General features: G+C 39.2%; 1 protein-coding gene across 10 annotated transcripts in view; it reads right to left on the bottom strand.

The window, feature by feature from the left end:
* The window catches only part of TTBK2 (tau tubulin kinase 2), a 135,753-nt gene that overhangs the window by 7,674 nt on the left and 106,326 nt on the right, over positions 1-21,753 (bottom strand). For all 10 annotated transcript variants that reach the window (XM_086321686.1, XM_086321681.1, XM_086321684.1 and 7 more), the window contains 4 exons: positions 16,119-16,335; positions 13,589-13,800; positions 11,263-11,851; positions 1,662-2,932 (listed from right to left, as the gene is read on the bottom strand). In XM_086321686.1, the coding sequence (XP_086177812.1) occupies positions 1,662-2,932; positions 11,263-11,851; positions 13,589-13,800; positions 16,119-16,335 (2,289 nt within the window). The remainder of the gene's footprint in view (positions 1-1,661; positions 2,933-11,262; positions 11,852-13,588; positions 13,801-16,118; positions 16,336-21,753) is intronic.

The following is a 21,753-nucleotide window of genomic DNA, read 5'->3' as shown; positions in this document are numbered from 1 at the left end:
TTTCTGTCTTGGCCTATCTAAAATCCATTCAGTATAAGAATTTAAACCTCAAACTGCTGACATGCCACTCCTTACAGAAGGAACCAGAAGAAAAACTTCCAACTTGTACTGGCACCTCAGGATGCAGGGGACATGTATAGCCACATCACCATCGTGGGTCAGAACAAGTTACTGTTTTTTTTTTTTTTCCCCTCTAAATTTTCTCTCCTCTTTCTTCCCCATCATCTACCTATACTGACAAATGACGGGAATTCATTCTGGTTAAGCCTAACTTCATGGATCTTATAGTAAAACTAGAAGAATGGAGTAAGACAATGCCTCTGTGCCAGGACCTGTGTGGGAAAGCTGAGTTCCCACTGAATTCCCTGAGTTTCAGGCTGGTCAGCTGTGTAGTATCTGACACAATGCCACATGTTTGGCTTTGTTATCAAGTTACGAAGTTCTTACTTCTAAGGGAGATGCAAAGTTCTAAATAGTAGATGATAATTAAGATTTGGTCTTGAGCTGCAGTCCAAAGCAGCTTAAGCCATAGATATACTATCTCTATTAAGCATAGACACCGAGCAAAAGAGAAGCGGGGGATGTGTGAATACTGTTCATGGAATCATCTTTTTAAAATGTCTCAGCTAAATGACTGCTGTTTATTCATCACCGTTTTTCCTGTTCAAGTTTAGTTCCATGGTCATTTCAAGTCCAATGTTTACCTTCGAACCCGAAAGAAACCCTAAGGCAAGTCAAAACTGAACTTACTTTAGGAAAGGATAACAACTTCTGCTGAGTAATGATACAGATAGAACCTCACTTTGATATACTTCAGAAATCTTTGTAACAGATGGAGGCCTATTGTGTTATCTAAAACAGGCTATAATTTTCATGTAAATTTATTTTGATGTTCACTTTGCTTTTGTTAAAAGACTATCCTTTCACTTTCTTCTCCAAGGGTTTAGACCATTCTACTTTGTGAAAAGTGAGTAATGGCTCCAAGGAAAGTACTCTTAATTGGTTTATTACTTCCCAATTATTTTCCCCTCTTCAAAATAAAATCACTCCCTGGTCAACTACAAATAAGAATATTTCAATAAACAAGCATACCATACAGTAAATATTAAGGCAATATCTTTATTATGTATGGTTGTATATATCATCAGATGTAGGGAAACTCCCTATAGGATTTTATTTAATTCATTATCATCAGGTAAATATAACTGTTACCAGGATCCATTCATCAAATTATAGACAAGTATTCTTCCCTAGAACTTGACATCATAATGACATCTGTTGTAACGGGATTCCGATTAGACAAAACTAGAAAATTACCAACTATCTTGTTAAAATGGACTGGGGAAGAGAACCTTTGTCACATGCTAATAAAAGTTCTTGACATATGCTACCAGATTTCCTCCTCCCAAAACAATCAAGCAAATGTTTTACCCATCTTTCAGATAAGGAAATTTGGGTTCGTACTACTAGAAAGTGGAAGAGCTAAGAATTAACTGAAATCAAACTGAACACTTCAACTACACTGTGCTGTATGGCTTGGGAAAGACAGGGAAGGAAGTAGGTGATCAGAAGCAGGCAATGAAGAAATGAAACCTTTGACATAATCAAGCAGACACAGAAATCATGCTGCACACTTAACAAAGGAGAGGACACAGCATTACCTGGCTTCTACTCCAGGCCTCATGGGTGGTTTTCCGGGTGGTGGCCGAGGCAAGAACTGAGATGGAGTTGAGCTATTGACTTGATCTGTGTTGACCCATGAAACTGGTCTTGGAATTTTGCTCTTTCTGGACTGGGAGATGATGGGTGCCAGAAAGTTGTCTTCGGCTGACCTGCTCAGGTGTGAGTCTGCAGCCAGTCTGGAAAAGGGGGTGAAGACTTCCTCCTCGGAAAAGGGAGCAGGAACACTGGCTAATCTCTCCTCTAGCAGTTTATCAGAGGCACTTGAGAGGTCCCCAAGGAGAGACCTGAGTTGCCTTTTCTCCACCAGGAGCTTGACGAGGTCTGGCTGGCAAGCTTTCTTTTGGAGGAGCTTTTCTTTTGCAGAGACTGGAGAGGATGAGTCAAAAGTTGAGTCTATCTCTTGTGCTAGAACAGGGATTCGGCTGTGTCTAGTTACAAAGGATGACCTAACCACATCCTTCCGGGATGGGGGACAGTGTTCACTCTCTGAAACAGGATTAAATAGCTCTCCTTTTCTAGGGGCAATTTTCTCTCTCTTACCCTCTTGGTGCAAAAAAGTAGAGAGGTCTCCAGAATGATTGGGCAAGTCTTCACCCTTGATGTCATCCTCAGATATCTTACTTTTTTGCATTGCTGCCACCTGGCCTATCTGCTCTTCAACATATGGGTCAATAACTCGTGGAGATACTTCTGAAGATCCAACTGCCAGAAGCTTCATTATCTCATGATTTTTGTCTTGATTTGGCACCACACTAAAAGTCTGCATCTTTGTCACATCAAGAGGTTCAGTAGTAGCTGAGTGATCCCTTTCCATTGTTACCAAGTCTCCTGGGAGAGGGGAGATCTCAATATAATGCTGCCCTTTACTTAATTTCTCATCTTCATTATCTGACCCTAAAGCAATGCTTTGCTCTTCCAATCCCCTAGGGAGGCCCTCAAATTCTCTCATAGCCAGTCTGTTATGGTCAGGAAGGTCTTTTGGTCCCACGTCTTGGGATCTGTCATACTCTCTAATATTGGGTAACATGTCATGACCAATATGATCTATCTGAAGCCCCAAGTCTGTTCTGCTTCCTCCACTAGGAGGTTCGCCCTCTATCACGACCAAGCCAGAGAAGTTCTCCCTTGGAGAGTAAAGTTCCACAGTGGGCTCAATGGTATGAAGGTCTTTCTTTTCTGGCTGCTGACCATAATGAAAACTTCCTGAAGTTGACTGTGTAGATGCCACGGAAGGTCTTGGAATTGTAATCTGGAGATAGAGGAGAACAAAAGTTAAATGCAATCATGTGGAATTATAAATGATCCATGAGTTGAGATCTGACAGCTCAAATTCTAATTTTTCTAAGAGGAACACAGATCCCAACTGCATTTGCCCAACTCATGCTTCAGGTAAATAATTCTGAATACAAATGCATGGTAGTCATGCTCCCCTGCTCGGAAACTGTGCAGAGCAGCCTTCCTCTAAGCTCATCTCTGCCTTTTCTTCAGCCTGCTCTGTGCTCTGAAGAGTGATTTCTAGTGCCTGCACTGCCCAGGCTCCCTTGTCTTCTGATTTCTGGTTGTGTTTGCCCAATGGGCAGCACCAACAGAGGATCAGAGAACTGGAGGAGAGAAAGATCTGGATGTTTCTTCTCCTGGCTTCCTCCTGAGGGACTGCAGCTTTGGTGGTACATTCTAACACTCCTGGCCACTGCTTCTTTTATAGGGCCCCCTCTCCTATAGATATGACTCTTTCTAGGTTCTGCTAACTGCCCTCTTCCTTCTCTTTCAGGACTCAGAAAATTGAATAGCTCCCTCTATTTCTGTTTCCGTTGGCTCTCTCAAACTCTACCCACACATCTGTAAAAAGGTCCTTTCATTAAATTTTCAGAAAATTCATTAAATTTTCTCCAAGTCCCTTTGAGTGTCCCAGCTATTTCCTGCCAGAATCCAGATACAGGATCACAGGGAAAAATTATTTTAAGTTGAAAAACTCCAAATTTACATGCATTTATTGTACCCATAAATTCTGCCAATCAATATTACTGATATTTTCCTATAAGCAAACATGAAGATGTTACTAATATTTTGTATCTTATTTAATTTTTCTTAAGGTCAAGTTTATGATAAATGAAATTCTACCATCCTTCATCATTTCAATTCTATATGAATAAGTTTCAATATTTAGTAAGAATGTCCTTTCTTAAGGACACCTACATCTTCACATTTATTAAAATGTGTAAGGAGGCAGAGAATGTCAACTACATAAACTGGTAAGAAAAAAACCTTTTTGAGAAAGTAATTCAGATCATTTAATGAAGCCCATTAAGCTCTAATAAAATGAAGGAAATTGCTCTGAAATCAAAGTGAAATGAATTTGGAGCTGTCACGAGAGATTTCACTTAGACCCCACCTCTAGTCCAATGACACTTAAGAAATCCATTTGGCCGGAGTCAGATGAGTTGTTTAGATCTGTTTCTCTGTGTGTCAGGAATACCGTTAGGTTTAAGAACGTGCAAAGCTTGCCCTAAGCCCAGCCCAGGGAGAAAACACCTTACTAATGGCCTGAATAGCTCCTAAATGGAAACAGTGTCCTGCTAGGCTCTGTCAGGTTGATTAATCAAGACAGGCTGAGTTCAGACATGAATTCTCATGATAAGCCCACACCTGCAATGACCTTGGGAAAGAGGCAGCAAGCGCTGTTGGTGCTGTCGCCCTTCAGAAGTCACCTTACACTGCACCTCTCTTTCATTACACTAGAGGCAGATAGCAAATTGCTAATATTTTTAAAAATGATTTTGAAACTAAAATTTATAGTTAGTTACTCTTCAAAATTACTTTTTAAGACCCGAGAGTGATGGTGATAAGAAAAGCAGATATGAAATGGTATTAAATACCAAATAACTAGGGAGATGACTATATTTACATTCAAAATAAACCAAGTCTTTTCATTATTATATGTAATTTCAAGTACATTAGCCAAAATGAAATCAGCATTATTTACAAAAGTAACATTCCATTGGTCTTCTAGGATTGAAGTTAGGGAATCAATGTACTTCTGAGCTTAATTCATCTGAATTCAGGACATATGTATATATATGTGTGGTGCGACAAAAGAGGTGATAATCTTGTACACAGAAAAGATATATGAACCACCAGACAGAAGAATTAATTTTCTTGTAAAGATTCTGGGCAATTATGATAAACTGCATAAATTACTGTCATATAATATTTATATAGCACTTTAATTTATAAAATATTCCTAAAATCATTTTTACTGATTCCATTTCATACCTGCTTGGTATTTTAATTGAGTACTTCTACTAACACAAATTTCACAAATGAAGAAAAACAGTAAAAAAAAAAAACCATCAGGGACAGGATTCTAGGATTTTGAAAGTCCTTCTTTCAAAGGGAAAGCCTACTGACTTGTGCTACACACTCTTAAATGAAGTCTTGGAAACTGAGTCTGAAAAATAAAACCAAAAAATCCACAAAACATTAAGATGAGCAAAACCAAAGATCAATAGCCGCAGGCAGAAATAAAGAAAGCTAATTCTAAGTATAGATGAAAACAGCTTCCTTAACATTAGACTATAAAGAGACAAAAGCAATTCCTATACTCAGGACATTCTACAAACAGGCTAAATTAACGATCTGCCAGTAAGCCATATGTCTCTTTTAAGGTTTACTTCTCTAATTCACAAACATTTCATTAAGGCATGAATTCAAACATTTCCTTTCTTCTGTTCTTTAATTGTATCAATACACCTTTCTACAAAACTAGAAAATGACCTCAGTCTTTTCCATTTCTTTCATATTTTCTTATTTTTATTAATGCCTAGTCCTGAGTGTGACTAATATCAGTCTCACTACTTTTTAGTTCAGATAAAGTAGCCTCATTATTTTACAGTTACCTGATGTTTAGAACTGGCCACACAGCAAGAGACAAACTGCAAATCAACTCTTTGCACTTTAACTTACAAATTATCCTTTTCCTTTCCTCTCATTCAAGGATAGTAATGCTATTAAGATAATAAAAACTGTGGTAAATTCAACATCCATACCAAATAGTCTCTCTTCCAAATGAAAGCAATGTGGTATATACGAAATATCTATATTTTATTGTTTTCCTAACAAATAATTTAGAAGAGACAGAGGTAGTAATTTATGGGTTCCTACTATAGGAAGAATAACTGAGTTATAGGAACAAATTCCAGGTCTATCAAAGAAATTAAATTTTAACCATTCAAATTTCTTTGGGCTATTCAAATCTCACTGTAGACTTCTTTTCTTTAAAGCATCTTTATATATAATACTTTACACAAGTGCCAAAAACTATGAGTAAAAGTTTTTTTAGAAGTCCCAGAAAAGACAGACTGAAATAAGTATTTCTTGGCTGGCCTATAATTATGTATCGCACACATGGCTACAGGATTTAATAGTTTTTAAGCCCCTGAAAGTGTCATTGGAAGACACTTTCAGGATAAATAGAGTCCAACCCTCCCCAACTTCCACAACCTATAGGTTTCTATCACCTAATCTATCATACTTAAATAGTGAGGAGACTCACTGGGCTTTGAATTCTTGACCCCTAGCACTGTACCGGACACACAGCAGATGCTCAGTAAAGGTTGAACATATGAGTAAATCAACACTGGATGCCTGGGCTCCTTCCATGAAGTCTCCTAAGTGACAGTCCAATCTTTCATTTGAACAATTCACAAATGGGCTTTTTTTACTCCCCAAATTGGTCCAACCAGTCTTTAGTCTTTTCTGACTGTTCATAGATTAAATTACACTATCATATATATGTGTGTGTGTGTATATATATATATATATATATAATATAGTTATATACATATAATACATATAATGTATCATGTGTATATATATGTGTGTGTGTGTATATATATATATATATATACACACACATATAAATAGTTCTAGAGATGTAAACTCATAGAAACAAAATTTTTCTGTACTTATAATGATCCAAATTTCCAGATCAAAAATAGAAATCCATAGTCAGAGGACACTTAGTTACTCCCTAGTTAATGCACATGCATTCAACTCCCACAAACTCCATTTCAACTCTGTCTGACTCTGCAACCCCATGGACTGTAGCCCACCAGGCTCCTCTGTCCATGGGATTCTCCAGGTAAGAATACTGGAGTTGGCTGCCATGTCCTCCTCCAGGGGATCTTCCCGACTGAGGGCCTGAACCTGTATCTCTTATGTCTCCTGCATTGGCAGTTCTTTACCACTAGAGCCACCTGGTAAGCAATCAACCAGGTGGCAATCAATCCAAAAAGTTTTTACCTTTCCATACTATTAAAGTCTACATCTATCAACATATTACATGGCTCATTCACTTTTCAGTGGAAACTCTGAGTAACTCTGTGAGCTTTAATATAGTCACTCTAGGTGTACAAGGGCTCCAAATATTCAGTGGACACTGGAAAAGTCACACGAAGCTACTATTTCAGGTAAGCTGCATGACCGAACCATCTCTCACGTCTTCATTGAGATTTTCACAATTCACAATGCAAGCCCTCATATTTGCAAAGCCTCCTCACTGGCTGCTGCCCCAGCCATTCTCTCTACATGGCTCGCAAAGACCATGTTACTCCCCTCACTCAAACCTGGCAGTTTCCTGTCCTGCAACCCATATACCTCAGCAGGGCAGGCCAACATCCCTTATCACCTTACTTGTGCAGCTCATCTTCAGCTTCCTTCCTTTGCCCTACCATTCTGGCTTACTTATTTAAATACTCTGAATTTTGGTGTTTCAAGCCTCTGTGCCTTTGTACACTCTGCGATCTTTGCTTGATACCCCTGCATCTCCTTCCAGCAAATGTATCCTTCAAAGCTCTCTTGTTTTTGAAAGTAATGTATCTTCACCGTGGTAAAGACCCTGATACTGGGAAAGACTGAGGGCAAGAGGAGAACAGGGCAACAGAGGATGAGATGCTTGGATGGTATCACTGACTCAGTGGACAGAAGTTTGAACAAACTCTGGGAGACACTCAGGGAAGCCTGGTGTGCTGCAGTCCATAGGGTCGCAAACAGTCAGACGCAACGTAGTGATCATACAACAATGGTAAATAAAATCAGAAAATAAGAGACAATTAAAACACCCAACATTGCACGCTCCTGTCCTAGGCAGATTTATCTATATCGTCATTTGTGTACACGGCTCCACCACAATCATGGACTGCAGCCTACCAGGCTCCTGCGTCCATGGAGTTCTCCAGGCAAGAGTACTGGAGTGGGGTGCCATTGCCTTCTCCAATTGTTTATCCCTAAGCTATAGCATAAAACCTGGAACTTAGCAGACACTTAATAAATTGAAGGACTGAAAAGAACAGAATTAAGGCAATGTAATCAACTGCTGACCTGAATCTCCTAGTACTGGTATTAGTAATTCCTGTAACACAGTCAAGAGTAATCCTCTTAATAGATGCTGACAGACAGATTACAAAAATATTATGTGACTCTTCTTGTCCTGCTCCCTCCCTGTGCATTATTTTACACCCCCAACCCCTTCTTTCTTCTTCTCAACGTCTGAGAAAAAAGTCAATGAGTAAAGTTCTTCAGTATATTACAGTCCCCTGATATAAGGAAAGGTTGGTCTGTGTGACTAATAGAATATGGCAGCAAGATGATTGCCCCTTCTGAGATTAGGTTATAAAAGACAGTGTGGCTTCTACCTTGGTGGAGGGTGTTCTCTCTACCACCAAGCCTCCCCCATCTCTCTCTCTCTCTCCTCACTCACTGAAAAAGCCAGCTGCCATGTTAAGTATGGAAAGCCTGAGTGCTGAAGAACTGAAGCCTCTGGCCAACACTCAGTGAGGAACTGAGGCCTGCAAACAGCTACGTGGATGGCCTTGGAAGTGGATCTTCCCAGCCCAGTCAAACCATAGATGATTTTCCTGGCTAAGAGCTTGGTAGCAACCTCATGAAAAACCCTGAGCCAGACCTAACAGAGTAACAGACCTGTACTCCCAACCCTCAGAAAAAGTGTGAAATAACAACTACTGTTTAAACAGTATTCTCGCCTGGAAAATTCCATGGACAGAAGAACCTGGAGTGCTACAGTCCATGGAGTTGCAAAGGGTCAGACACAACTGAGCTAAATTTGGGGTACTTTGTTACATAGAAATAGGTAACATATAGGTGGTATTATGAGAAGGCAATGGCACCCCACTCCAATACTCTTGCCTGGAAAATCCCATGGACGGAGGAGCCTGGTGTGCTGTAGTCCATGGGGTCGCTAAGAGTTGGACACAACTGAGTGACTTCACTTTCACTTTTCACTTTCATGCACTGGAGAAGGAAATGACAACCCACTCTGGTGTTCTTGCCTGGAGAATCCCGGGGACGGGGGAGCTGGGTGGGCTGCCCTCTTATGGGGTCACATTGAGTCGGACACGACTGAAGTGACTTAGCAGGTGGTATTATTATTCTCCAGTCACATTTATACTATTTGCAAAGTAAAATGAAGCATTGTCTTTCTAAAGGACTGTCTAGAACCAAGAGATCATGTGGTACAATCTGCCACAATATTCTGTAAGGAAAAACCCCTCCATTTCCACATTAAGACCCAAGTGCAACTTCTCCCTACCAACAGTGATTACCCAACACCACGTGAAACCGGTCACCTTCTTTCCTACAATCACTGCCATTCTGGTCCAGTAGTCAGACCTTTTTCAGAGCAGTTATTTTAGTTTCTTTCTCTATACTTGTTCATTTATGCCAGCTTAATTTTGCCTCTCCATTTGTTAATCAAAACATAATGTAATATCTCTCCTATAAACCAAAGGTTAAGTCTTATTTTGCCCCCTGTAAATCTATGTTGTTCAGCATCTTTTTAGAAATGATTAGTAGTGTGTTCAACTTCATCATCATTTACCCTGATGGGGAAAAAACCTAATTTCCAAAAACAACCCCAAACCAATTTCTTTTCAATCTAGCAAATTTATCCATCTTTCAAAATATATTATCTAAAAATTTTATACATGCTATGTGATAACTAGTGGTTTCATGTGTATGGATAAGGAAAGCCCTAAACAAAGTTCATAAATCTGTGCTAAGAAACAGAATTAAAAAGAGCTGAAGTTCTCATCAGTTAATATTCTAGCTATACTTGTAACACAGATAAACTCTGCCTTGCCTACTTTCATAGCTCTTACATATTTTAAGATACCATGACATTTTCCTTTCACATTATCATAACAAACAAGCAAGCTTGAATGAAAAAGATATAAACTGTTTCCCATCAGGATATGTCATAATTTAAAATATTCACATAGAATGGTAAAGTGCGTTTTATCATACTATCTAAGCTAGAGCATATAAACAAAGCTACAAAAGATCTAGAGAGACTAGCTGGTAGTATTCCCTATTTAATATGTCTGCCATTAAGACAGAAGCAGATATACCTGCTCTGGCCTAAGATTTGCATACAGTTCCTTACTGCCTCTGGATCTAGCTTTTGTGGGTCTCACGTAGTCAGAGGGCACCAATGCTTACTGATAAGAACAGGGTAACAGGTATCCCCATCTAAATGCCCAGACTTAGTGCAAAGAGTAGAGTTTCCTCAAAATGTTCCTTTGAAGGCCTGTATCAGAATTATCTTCAACTGCTTGTTAAAATGCAGATTCCTGGGTTCTCACTCTCCCAGACCTCCTGAAGCAGAAGCTATGGAAGTGAGGCTGGGACTCTATTTTGGGAACAATGGACATTAAAGGTGGAGAACTATCAAAATAAAAATTAAATGTGGAAAAAAGGTAGGAAAACCACGTTTAAAAGGAATGTAAAATATGAGGAATTTCTGGGTGAATGTTATGTAGAAGAAACAAAAAATGATACCTAGTAACAGTGTACAGTATAAAGTATAAACCATGAATGGTTAAATATATGCCATCTTTCATATAAAATATAAAAATTTCTAAAATTACAAATTTTAAAAAATCATTATTATATATACACACATAGATACTTCTAAGGGTCTAATTATGTTATTCTGAAATTAGGTTATAATGACATTTCACATATTAGGTTGTTTATCCTGCTAGAAAACACTTGAGAAATTTCACATTGGGAGATTAACTACAGAACTTAGCCCAGACATCATTCCCTTACAGTGAAACTGAAAGTTGCTCAGCTGTGTCCCACACTTTGCCACCCCATGGACTATACAGTTCATGGAATTCTCCAGGCCAGAATACTAGCATGGGTAGCCTCTCCCTTCTCCAGGGGGGTCTTCCCAACCCAGGGATCGAATCCAGGTCTCCCGCAATGCAGGCAGATTCTTTACCAGCTGAGCCACAAGTATGGAAGCCACAAGCTGGAAGCCCAATAATACTGGAGTGGGTAGCCTATCCCTTCTCCAGTGGATCTTCCTGACTCAGGAATTGAACTGGGGTCTCCCTGCATTGCAGGCGAGTTCTTTACCAACTGAGCTATCAGGGAAGCCCCATTCCCTTATACCCATGTGCCAAACTTAGGCCTCCACTGAGAAATCTTAGTTGCTATATCCTGTTTTAATAGCACCTTGAGTGGATGACAGAAAAATGACAGGAGCAAATAACTTACCGCTGTAAGGGGTCCTTCCGCTTGTGCCTCCATTGGACTTGTGGGTGTCACTGTGATAAACTGACTAGCAGCTCCAGCCTGGAATTCTAGCCTATCTATATATTGCTCTGAAGCAGCCGTGGCAGGGCATTCCCCAGAAAGCACAAAGACCACACCTGAGGTTTCCTTCTTTAAATGATCATTTTCTGCCCAAGGACCCAGTTGGAGCTTTTCATCTTGAGGCGACTCCTCTAAGACTTGGAGGACTTCGGGCTCCTCATCAGAAGGGCTTCCAGTTGTTTTAGGGCCTAAAGCCTCATTTGTCCTAAAGTCCTGAAGGTCCTGTTCCTTGTCCACAATCACCCATTCTTTGGAATCAACCTCCTGCTTGCAGGAGCTCAAGTTAACGGCTACAAATCCATTGCTGCCACCACCGTCTGCCTGCTCAGGAGTGTTGACCGAGGCAGGCTTGGAAGCATCTGGAAGATATTCTTCATCATAGTGCCAGATGTGGTCTGCACGGGACACAGCTGGAACACAAGGCTTATGAAGCAGAGCAGGGAGAGTAGATTCTTTTCCTGCATTGGGATCTTTCTGCATTTTCTCCAAGCTTAAGAAAATGAGTACAAGTTACTTACTTGTCCTAGGGAAAATACTTACTATATAACCTATATGCTCTATACAGAACTAATATTTACCAATAGATGAAAGAAAACAATACGGATAAAGCATTAGGAACATTTCACAAGCTAATAATGCTCTTCCCCACCTGTCATAATCCTGTTTTGGAAGACAGAGCCCATGGGAGGAAGATGACTCTCCTGTTGCCAGGCAGGAGAATCTTAACCAGGTTAACTAGGGTGACTTGTGTGATCCATTTCATCTTTGCTTTGCCAAGGCAATCACACTGCCCTCTTCTGTCTGCTCTGAGGGACTGTGGGAAAACTTACCATGGGCTTTTGCCTCAGCAGAGGCCCTAAAAAAAGGAAATGAGGACGCCAATATGCATCAGGCAAATACCTTCTGAACTTGTTTTGTCTTCAGAGAGGTATATAAATATATATTCATCCATATAAACTCCTCCAAAGACAGGGCTAGGCAACAATGAGACGGGTGGTATTTGGCTGCACTGGCTTCTGAGAACTGCTCTTACCTGCAGGGAAGCAGCTGAAGCAATACCCTGTTCCTCTCCTTTGTAATTAGGTGCTTCACTTCCTTCCACTGTTCCCAACTCATTCCAGGTTTTGGCTTGAGTTCATTTTCTCAGAGTACTTCTGTTCTCAACTCTGTCTTGTCTCTCAGCTCTTCCCTCAGCATGGACCCTCTTTTAGTTCCATTCTTTTGTCAGACTAATTCTTTCCCAAACTAAGCTTTTATCCCTATTACACTTTTATTTTTATTCCCAATCTCATGAACAACTGAAAATGTTAAACACTGCCTCAGCACATCCTTTTGATCGCATCACCGTAGACACAAGCTTACATCACATAGCTGTGAGAATGAATGAGTACCACGTGAAGAATACACAGCTATGAAGTACTGCTTAGGTGGAAGCCAGACTAGACTAGTCCAGAAGTGGCTGAACTGTCTTCAGACACCATAAGTACTATGTTAGTCAAATACATGGTACTTCTAACTCATGTTTCATTACTGATAGTAGTCACCAGGGATATATTGAAGGACGTTACTATTATTAAAGCCTTCTATAACTCAAAAATATATCTGAAGTTCTTTTCCAAGTTTTGTTTCAGTTTTTTTTAAAATCACAAATGGAGATAATGGGCCTTATAACCATGAACTACAAACAGTGGTTACCTATGTATATACCTCTCCAAAGTTCCATCTTTCCTTTTGTCTAGGTAGAACGATAAACAATCACATCTCTTTCTCTTTTTCCTATAGCATTTATTCATAGAAGGCTTTCGTTGAATTGAACTGCCTATCACTTGTATATATATTACTTTCCCCTGCTTCATGCACTCTTCCACCTCCTTGCCTATTGCCATCTTTCCTAGGCCCTCTCTAACTTACACTCCTCCATTCCAATAAGAGAGATTACCTTCCAAACAAAGTCACTTCAAAATGTTCATTTAATTCCTACCTAGTCTTAGGAAGTTACCAGCTCCCATGGCCAAAGGCTCTATGTTACAGGACTGGGAACAATATTAGAAAGAGAGTCACATTAAGAATGAGAATGTTAACTAAAAAACATGGATGACGATGGCACCTTTATCAAATCAGCATTACAAAAATGCAAGAACTCCTTATTTGAAAAATTTTACGTAATAGAAATTAATAATAACAATAGTATTTTGGTTGCTTTGAAAAAAGAAAAATCATTTTATACCAGGTCTCAAGAAACTTGTCAGTATCTGGCTTTGGTTCCAACGCCAGGCGTTTCTCCAGCTCAAAGCTGTGGATAGAACGTAACTTTCGCACCAATGGAACATCTCTGTCTGGCTGAGTAATCTCTGAGCGGACACGAATTGGGGAACCAAGGCTTGGAGCATTCAGAATACCATTTGCTTGACCATGGCTGTTTTCCTCTTCAGTAGCAGCCTAGGCAAAACATTAAAGAAAACCATGAAAAACATTCTAGTCACTACACATGGTAGGAATCATTGAAGTCTTTCAATATAAACAAGTGTTTGAGATGTATTTTTCAGAAGATTAGGGTATTTTGGCCAGTTTAATTCATTACTATTAGACTATTAACCCTTTACTAAATAAGTTTTCTAAATTTATTCTCAGATTCAGTATTTTAGTGTTTTATATTTTGGTGAAATAATGTCATTTGTAGCAACATGGATGGACCTAAAGATTATTATACTAAGTGAAGCAAGTCAGATAGAGAAGACAGATGCTGTATGATATCACTTTTATGTGAAATCTGAAATATGACGCACATCAACTTATCTATGAAACAGAAAGACTCACATGGAGAACAGACTCATGGTTGCCAGGGGGAGGGGATAGGGGAAGAGGTGGAGTGGTAAACTGGGGTTAGTAGATGCAAACTATTATGTACGGAATGGATAAACAACAAGGCCCTACCGCACAGCGCAGAGAACTATATTCAGTACCCTATCATAAACCATAATGGTGAAGGATATTTTAAAACTAATATATATATATATATATGCATGCAGAACTGAATCACTCTGCTGTACCGCAGAAATTACCAACACATTATAAATCAATTACACTTCAATTTAAAAAACAAAACAAAACAAAAAAAACAACATGAGTTAAAGAAAGAGAAAAAAGAACAGTTTGCTCCCAGGAATTCCCTGGTGGTCCTGTGGCTAGGACTCAGAGCTTTCACTGCCTTGGGTCCAGGTTCAATCCAAGACTGGGCAACTAAAATTTCCACAAGCCAAACAGACAAAAAGAAAAGAGGAGTTTGCTTCTGGTACTATAAAGACAGACAGAGGTGACACTACAAAAATCTGACACCAACTTCCTGACTACTTTTCACTACTTATTCCTGATTACTACTAGTCCAGAATGGAGAAGGAAATGGCAACCCACTCCAGTATTCTTGCCTGGAAAATCCCATGGATGGAGGAGCCTGATGGGCTACATACAGTCCACAGGGTTGCAAAGAGTTGGACATGACTGAGTGACTTAACTTTCACTTTCAATAGTCCAGAAAGTTCTAACCAACAGCCAGACACACAGGGGAGCACGTCACATCAACGCAGAGAACGTTTCTGCAAATAACTCTCATATTCTGCTACTTTTTAAAAATTATATAGTTTGAAAATATAGTATGTATTGTCCAAAGATAGGCCAAGCTCCTTAGAAGTGATCACTAAGATTCTTTTTAGGCTATATTTCCCATTTACCAAGAATGACTAGCCAACTTTCTATCAATCTTGTTAACAGATATCAGCCAGGAGTCTCATTTTACACCTATAAATGTTAACCTCCTTCCCAACGAAATCATAAAAAGAGGACGTACCAAAAACTAACTTATTTGTAATTCACTGTCCCTCAATCCCATTTATCTTCATCTTATTGTCCATGAAAATAGAAATGACCAGAAACAGTAAAACTGAAGAGAAATTTAAAGACAATCTACCCCAAGATAGTATACTAAAAATCATTTAATGCAGAAATCTATATCTCTCCCCATACTTACAAGTGGAAAGTGAAAAAGTGAAAGTGAAGTCGCTCAGTCATGTCTGACTCTTTGTGACCCCATGGACTGTACCCCACCATGGACTGTAGCCTACCATGGGCTCCTCAGTCCATGGGGTTTTCCAGGCATGAATGCTGGAGTGGGTTGCCATTTCCTTCTCCAGTGGATCTTCCTGACCCAGGGATCGAACCCGGGTCTCCCGCATTGTAGGCAGACGCTTTACTGTCTGAGCTACCAGGGAAGTTCACCTGCTTCCAGTTCTAATGAAGAAAAAATCATGTTACTTATTCAAAATGCACTCTGCCAGTTCATGACCAATTTGATGCTTTCCACTTCCAATCCTCATTTCCTCTCCTCCATTTGAGACCGTTTTCAGAATGAACACTTAGACCTCCATTAGTCTCCACTATGGAAGAGGGCCAGAGTCTTGCCGTTTTATTTGGAAAGACCATTAAATTCTGTTCTACAGATGTATCTTCTTTTAGACTCCGCCTCTGGTTATTTTTTTAAAACTACCTTCATTTTCCACAAAATATAAGATGAAGATTTTTTAATGTCCACATCTGAATGCTATGGGCAAAACTAACCAAAAAATACTGCAATCATTAATATATAAATAACTAGCAACAGAGTGTTCTACTTATTCAAAATTGAGAATCATGATACTCTGCTAAACCAATAGGAGAAAAATGAGACAGAGATACATATCATTTCCTATGCAAGAAATATGCACCTTACAAATCCCAAGCTTTATCTTATTCCTGTTGGTATCCATCTCTTCCCAGACATCCTTCTCCTGGGGACGAGGGTGTCCCAGGGACCCGGGTACTTTATCTGGTGACACACCAACAGGGATGCCATTTTCTCCATCACTAAGCTGTTCATCTGGAAACACCTCATCTGTATTTTCTCGAAGCATGTCTCCTGGGATGGGAGTGGCGTTGGCAATTCTGAAAGTGATAAATGAAAAAAAGAAAGAAAAAAGCGCAAAAGTTTAAAAACACCAGAATCAAAAATTACTATGGGACTATCCTACATTTTGTTTCTAGATTTAAATGATGAAGTCTATACATAATTAAGAAAATAGAAGAAAACAAAAACCTCAGAAACTTAGGGCATGCCAATTCTACAAAATAAACAGCATTTTGATCAACAGAACTTTCAAGCTGATTTAAAAACACAAATTCTGATACAATAACTCTCTAAGTTAGCAATCACTTTAAAAACATTTATTTTCTATTGACTCTTTGTGAATTTTAATATATTCTATTCTTAACCTATTTTTCTTAGAGAATAACAAAAACTATAAACAGAAAAATATTGTGTTATGATTCTTGCCTTCGAGGGGAAACAAGAAATTTTCTAACTATACAGGTCATATGGTTCTGTACGAACTGACCAGGAACAAATTAGAAAGTATTAATTGGCATTTGTCCATATGTTCTTTCAAAGTAATTTCATGTCCAATTTACATAGTTGGTCATCACTCCCCAAGACTTCTGGCCCACGAAGGGCTTTTCTTGTTCTCAGTTAATAACTCAGTAAGTGATCAGGCCCCTGCTGGGTCTGATGTTCTATAACTAGTATGTTCTACTTTATAGACTATAGTTTATTTGTTTTTTTAATATTGCTGACTGAACATAACATTTAGCACACAGAAAAACCTTTTCTTAAGAGGGATCTGCAATGTCTAAAAGTAGGGAAAAAAATGCCTTCAGCAGATTATATTGACGCACACAATTATGAGTGGGAAAATAGATGTCTTCTCAGTGAACCACTCTAAAGGCCCAAGTGTTATAAATATGTCATGCTGTGAGAATAAGAAAGATATACGTGACAGGAGCACACGGCCTGTGTTTGCAGGCAAGGTATAAATTATAGAAGCAGATTAGGGGTAAACATTAAGAAGATATACGGAAGAATTGGATAGATGTCAAGACAAGTAATGAGACTGAACATCCTTTTCATGCCCTTTCCCATAATATAAGGTAGGAGTCGGCAAATTAGGGCCTATGAGCCAAATCTGTTCATCTACTTGTGTAATACTATGTGTGGCACATGGGCATGCTCATTTGTTTACACACTGGCTATACTACCTTAGCACTGCAGAGGCAGTGGTGGTGGTGACAGACAGCAGAGCCCACAAATACTCATCTGGCCCTTAGTTACCAGCTAAGGCTTGCTGACTCCTGATCTAAAGCATCCTCTTACCGTCTACACTTTCACCCTCTACAAAGAGCTAAGAGTTGTGGGACACAAATTATCGTTTTTTCTCTTTAACACTGATTCTCTAGGGTTTTCCAGGTATTCGACCATATCATTTGCAAAGAGAGAAAACTCAGAGGTCAGTGAAGTTTTTTTCAAAGAGCCAGATAGTAAATAGTAGGCTTATGGGTCTAATACTTTGCAGGCAAGATGGATACTAAAATGAGTAGACAAATGTATGATGAAAAATAAGTATATTCAAACAGCCTCAAAGTATCCTGAGTAGTAAAACACAAAGTATTACTGAGTAGTAAAACACAAAGGGAAAAACAGCAACTTTATGGTAAAAAAACCTAACACCACCTTAACCAGATTACCAACATTAGTATCATCAGTAATAAGACATCTTGACATTACGTATCTCCTTATTCAATGCTATCAAGTTTCCCCTTATTTTGGCTTTAAATGTATCCCACAGATTCTGATATGTACTGTTTTAGTTATCAATATTTTTATACAATTTCAGTTTCCATTTCCCCTTTTATCCTAGAGTAGTTTGATAGAAGGTTTTTACGTTTCCAGGTGGAAGGGCCTTTGACACTTTTTTGTTAGTAAATAATAGATGGGCTCGATAAAGGACAGAAATGGTATGGACCTAACAGAAGCAGAAGATATTAAGAAGAGGTGGCAAGAATACACAGAATAACCTTGCAAAAAAGATCTTCACGACCAAGATAATCACGATGGTGTGATCACTCACCTAGAGCCAGACATCCTGGAATGTGAAGTCAAGTGGGACTTAGAAAGCATCACTACGAACAAAGCTAGTGGAGGAGATGGAATTCCAGTTGAGCTCTTTCAAATCCTGAAAGATGATGCTGTGAAAGTGCTGCACTCAATATGCCAGCAAATTTGGAAAACTCAGCAGTGGCCACAGGACTGGAAAAGGTCAGTTTTCATCCCAATCCCAAAGAAAGGCAATGCCAAAGAATGCTCAAACTACCGCACATCTCACTGCACTCATCTCACACGCTAGTAAAGTAATGCTCAAAATTCTCCAAGCCAGGCTTCAGCAATATGTGAACCATGAACTTCCTGATGTTCAAGCTGGTTTTAGAAAAGGCAGAGGAACCAGAGATCAAATTGCCAACATCTGCTGGCTCATTGAAAAAGCAAAAGAGTTCCAGAAAAACATCTATTTCTGCTTTATTGACTATGCCAAAGCCTTTGACTGTGTGGATCACAATAAACTGTGGAAAATTCTGAGAGATGGGAATACCAGACCACCTGACTTGCCTCTTGAGAAATCTGTATGCAGGTCAGGAAGCAACAGTTAGAACTGGACATGGAACAACAGACTGGTTCCAAATAGGAAAAGGAGTACGTCAAGGCTGTATATTGTCACCCTGCTTATTTTACTTATATGCAGAGTACATCATGAGAAACGCTGGACTGGAAGAAACACAAGCTGGAATCAAGATTGCCGGGAGAAATGTCAATAACCTCAGATATGCAGATGACACCACCCTTATGGCAGAAAGTGAAGAGGAACTCAAAAGCCTCTTGATGAAAGTGAAAGAGGAGAGTGAAAAAGTTGGCTTAAAGCTCAACATTCAGAAAACGAAGATCATGGCATCCGGTCCCATCACTTCATGGGAAATAGATGGGGAAACAGTCTAAACAGTGTCAGACTTTATTTTTCTGGGCTCCAAAATCACTGCAGATGGTGACTGCAGCCATGAAATTAAAAGATGCTTACTCCTTGGAAGCAAAGTTATGACCAACCTAGATAGCATATTCAAAAGCAGAGACATTACTTTGCCAACAAAGGTCCGTCTAGTCAAGGCTATGGTTTTTCCTGTGGTCATGTATGGATGTAAGAGTTGGACTGTAAAGAAGGCTGAGCGCTGAAGAATTGATGCTTTTGAACTGTGGTGTTGGAGAAGACTCTTGAGAGTCCCTTGGACTGCAAGGAGATCCAACCAGTCCATTCTGAAGGAGATCAGCCCTGGGATTTCTTTGGAGGAAATGATGCTGAAGCTGAAACTCCAGTACTTTGGCCACCTCATGTGAAGAGTTGACTCATTGGAAAAGACTCTGATGCTGGGAGGGATTGGGGGCAGGAGGAGAAGGGGACGGCAGAGGATGAGATGGCTGGATGGCATCACTGACTCGATGGACGTGAGTCTGAGTGAACTCTGGGAGTTGGTGATGGACAGGGGGGTCTGGCATGCTGCAATTCCTGGGGTCGCAAAGAGTTGGACACGACTGAGCGACTGAACTGAACTGAATATCTGTTTCTATCACAGTGTGATCAGATAAGGTAACATTTCTGCTTTGTGGAACTACCTCTGTTTGGTGACCTGATAACTGATCAATTTTTATGAATATACCAGGGGCACTTGAGTGGATGGTGCTATCTCTATCATCAGGGTATAGGAGTTGAAAAATATGCCTAAGGTCTACCTGCGTTGTCGTCTTCTGTTTCTCACTCTTCATTCAGCTGAATTCAATCTTGAACTCAATTGTGAACACAGATTGAACAGTATTACAATCTCCAGTTACTAGTGTGTTTCTTTGTATCTTTGAATCTCTGGTATTTGTGGCTGTCTAAAGATTTCTGCTATGATGCTGGCGACTAAATATTAATAAATATTATGTCCCATTTGTGAATTGTGACACTTAGCATTAAAAGTACCCCTCCATCTCTGTAATGTTTAATGTTTTGTGTGTGTTTTTTTTTTTACTTGAATGCTACATTGTTTGGTATCAGGATTGCTATTTTCTATTTCCATTTTCCTGATTTATTTTTGTCTATCCCTTTCTGAAATGTGTTTTTCTTAATGTATCTCTTGTACGTAGCAACGTAAACGGAACTAAAAATCTTTTTCTTTTAATAGATGTGCCCATGCATATTTATCTCGATGACTGCTAAGTTTGGCCTTAATCCTGTTATAGTATTTTATAATTATGTGTATTTTGCTATATTCTCTATAAGATAGGCACTCTTTGTACTTTAAAAAATATATATTTTAGAAGGTTTGCGTTTTTGTTTTAATGGTCACCTTTGGACATTTGCCTTTTAAATGCTCTTAGTCCCATTTTCTTATTTAATCTTTTGCTATTTAGTTTCTTACTTGTAAAGTAAAGTGGCTGGAACAGGGTGATGGATTCCAAAACCAGATAAGCATGAGAAACATCTGATGTGTATGAACTTCTGTTCCACACGCCTAGATGTTCTGATTTAGTAGGTCTGCTCTGAGTCCTACAAATAGGTATTTTTAAACAAACATCTATGGTGGTTCTATTGTAGCTAGTCAGGGTCTCACATTTAAGAACTCTTAGACTAATTAACTGGGCTTCCCTGGTGGCTCAGACGGTAAAGAATTTGCCTGCAATGCAGGAGACCGGGTTCAATTCCTGGGTCAGGAAGATCCCCTGGAGGAGGGCATGGCAATCCACTCTAGTATTCTTGCCTGGAGAAATTCCATGAACAGAAGAGCCTGGCGGCTACAGTCCAAGGGGTCACAAAGAGTTGGACACGATTGAGCAACTAACACACAGACTAATTAGGGATATCATCTCCAGTTCTATGGGTCCATGTAAGCTTTTCTGAGTCAATAAGCTCTAGTATCTCATCTCAATATAAAAGGAAAGCAATGGATTAGTGATAGAGAATCCCAGTTAGGTCACTGTATGGTTTTTCCCTATTTGCTCTTTCTTTTAAATCGGTTTAAAGCAATTAGAGAACAGGTTTTAAAAAAAAGGGGGGAGGTCAGAAAAAGAGACAACTTCCTCCAAATAAATAACAAAAGCAAATGTATGAATGCATATGTAGAGAAAAAAACATTAAATAACAAAAATAATACTAACCTCTTTCTAATACACTCTGAAAATTAATGAGTTTCATAAGAGGAATAGCTACATGTTTTGTTCCCACTACACTTAAGCAGAAGATAGTTAGAAATAACCGTGGCTGTTGTTTCCAGGACCTCATATATTCTTTAGTAGTAAATGCAACAAATGCCCCTTTGCATTTAGAAGAAAACCTTCTGTACATCTGACATTAACAAGCAACACAAGCTCTAAGCGGCCATTTCACGGTATAACCTGTAAGTACTTTCTAAGAAAAGTAAAGGTGAACAAAGTCATGTATAAGAGCA

Source organism: Bos grunniens, chromosome 10 (genome assembly GCF_055505025.1).
Source record: "Bos grunniens cultivar Pamir isolate PY7600 chromosome 10, Bosgru_T2T1.0, whole genome shotgun sequence".
NCBI lineage: Eukaryota > Metazoa > Chordata > Mammalia > Artiodactyla > Bovidae > Bos > Bos grunniens.
Note: the sequence above shows the minus strand (reverse complement) of the source record. Positions and strands in the feature narration are given on the sequence as shown.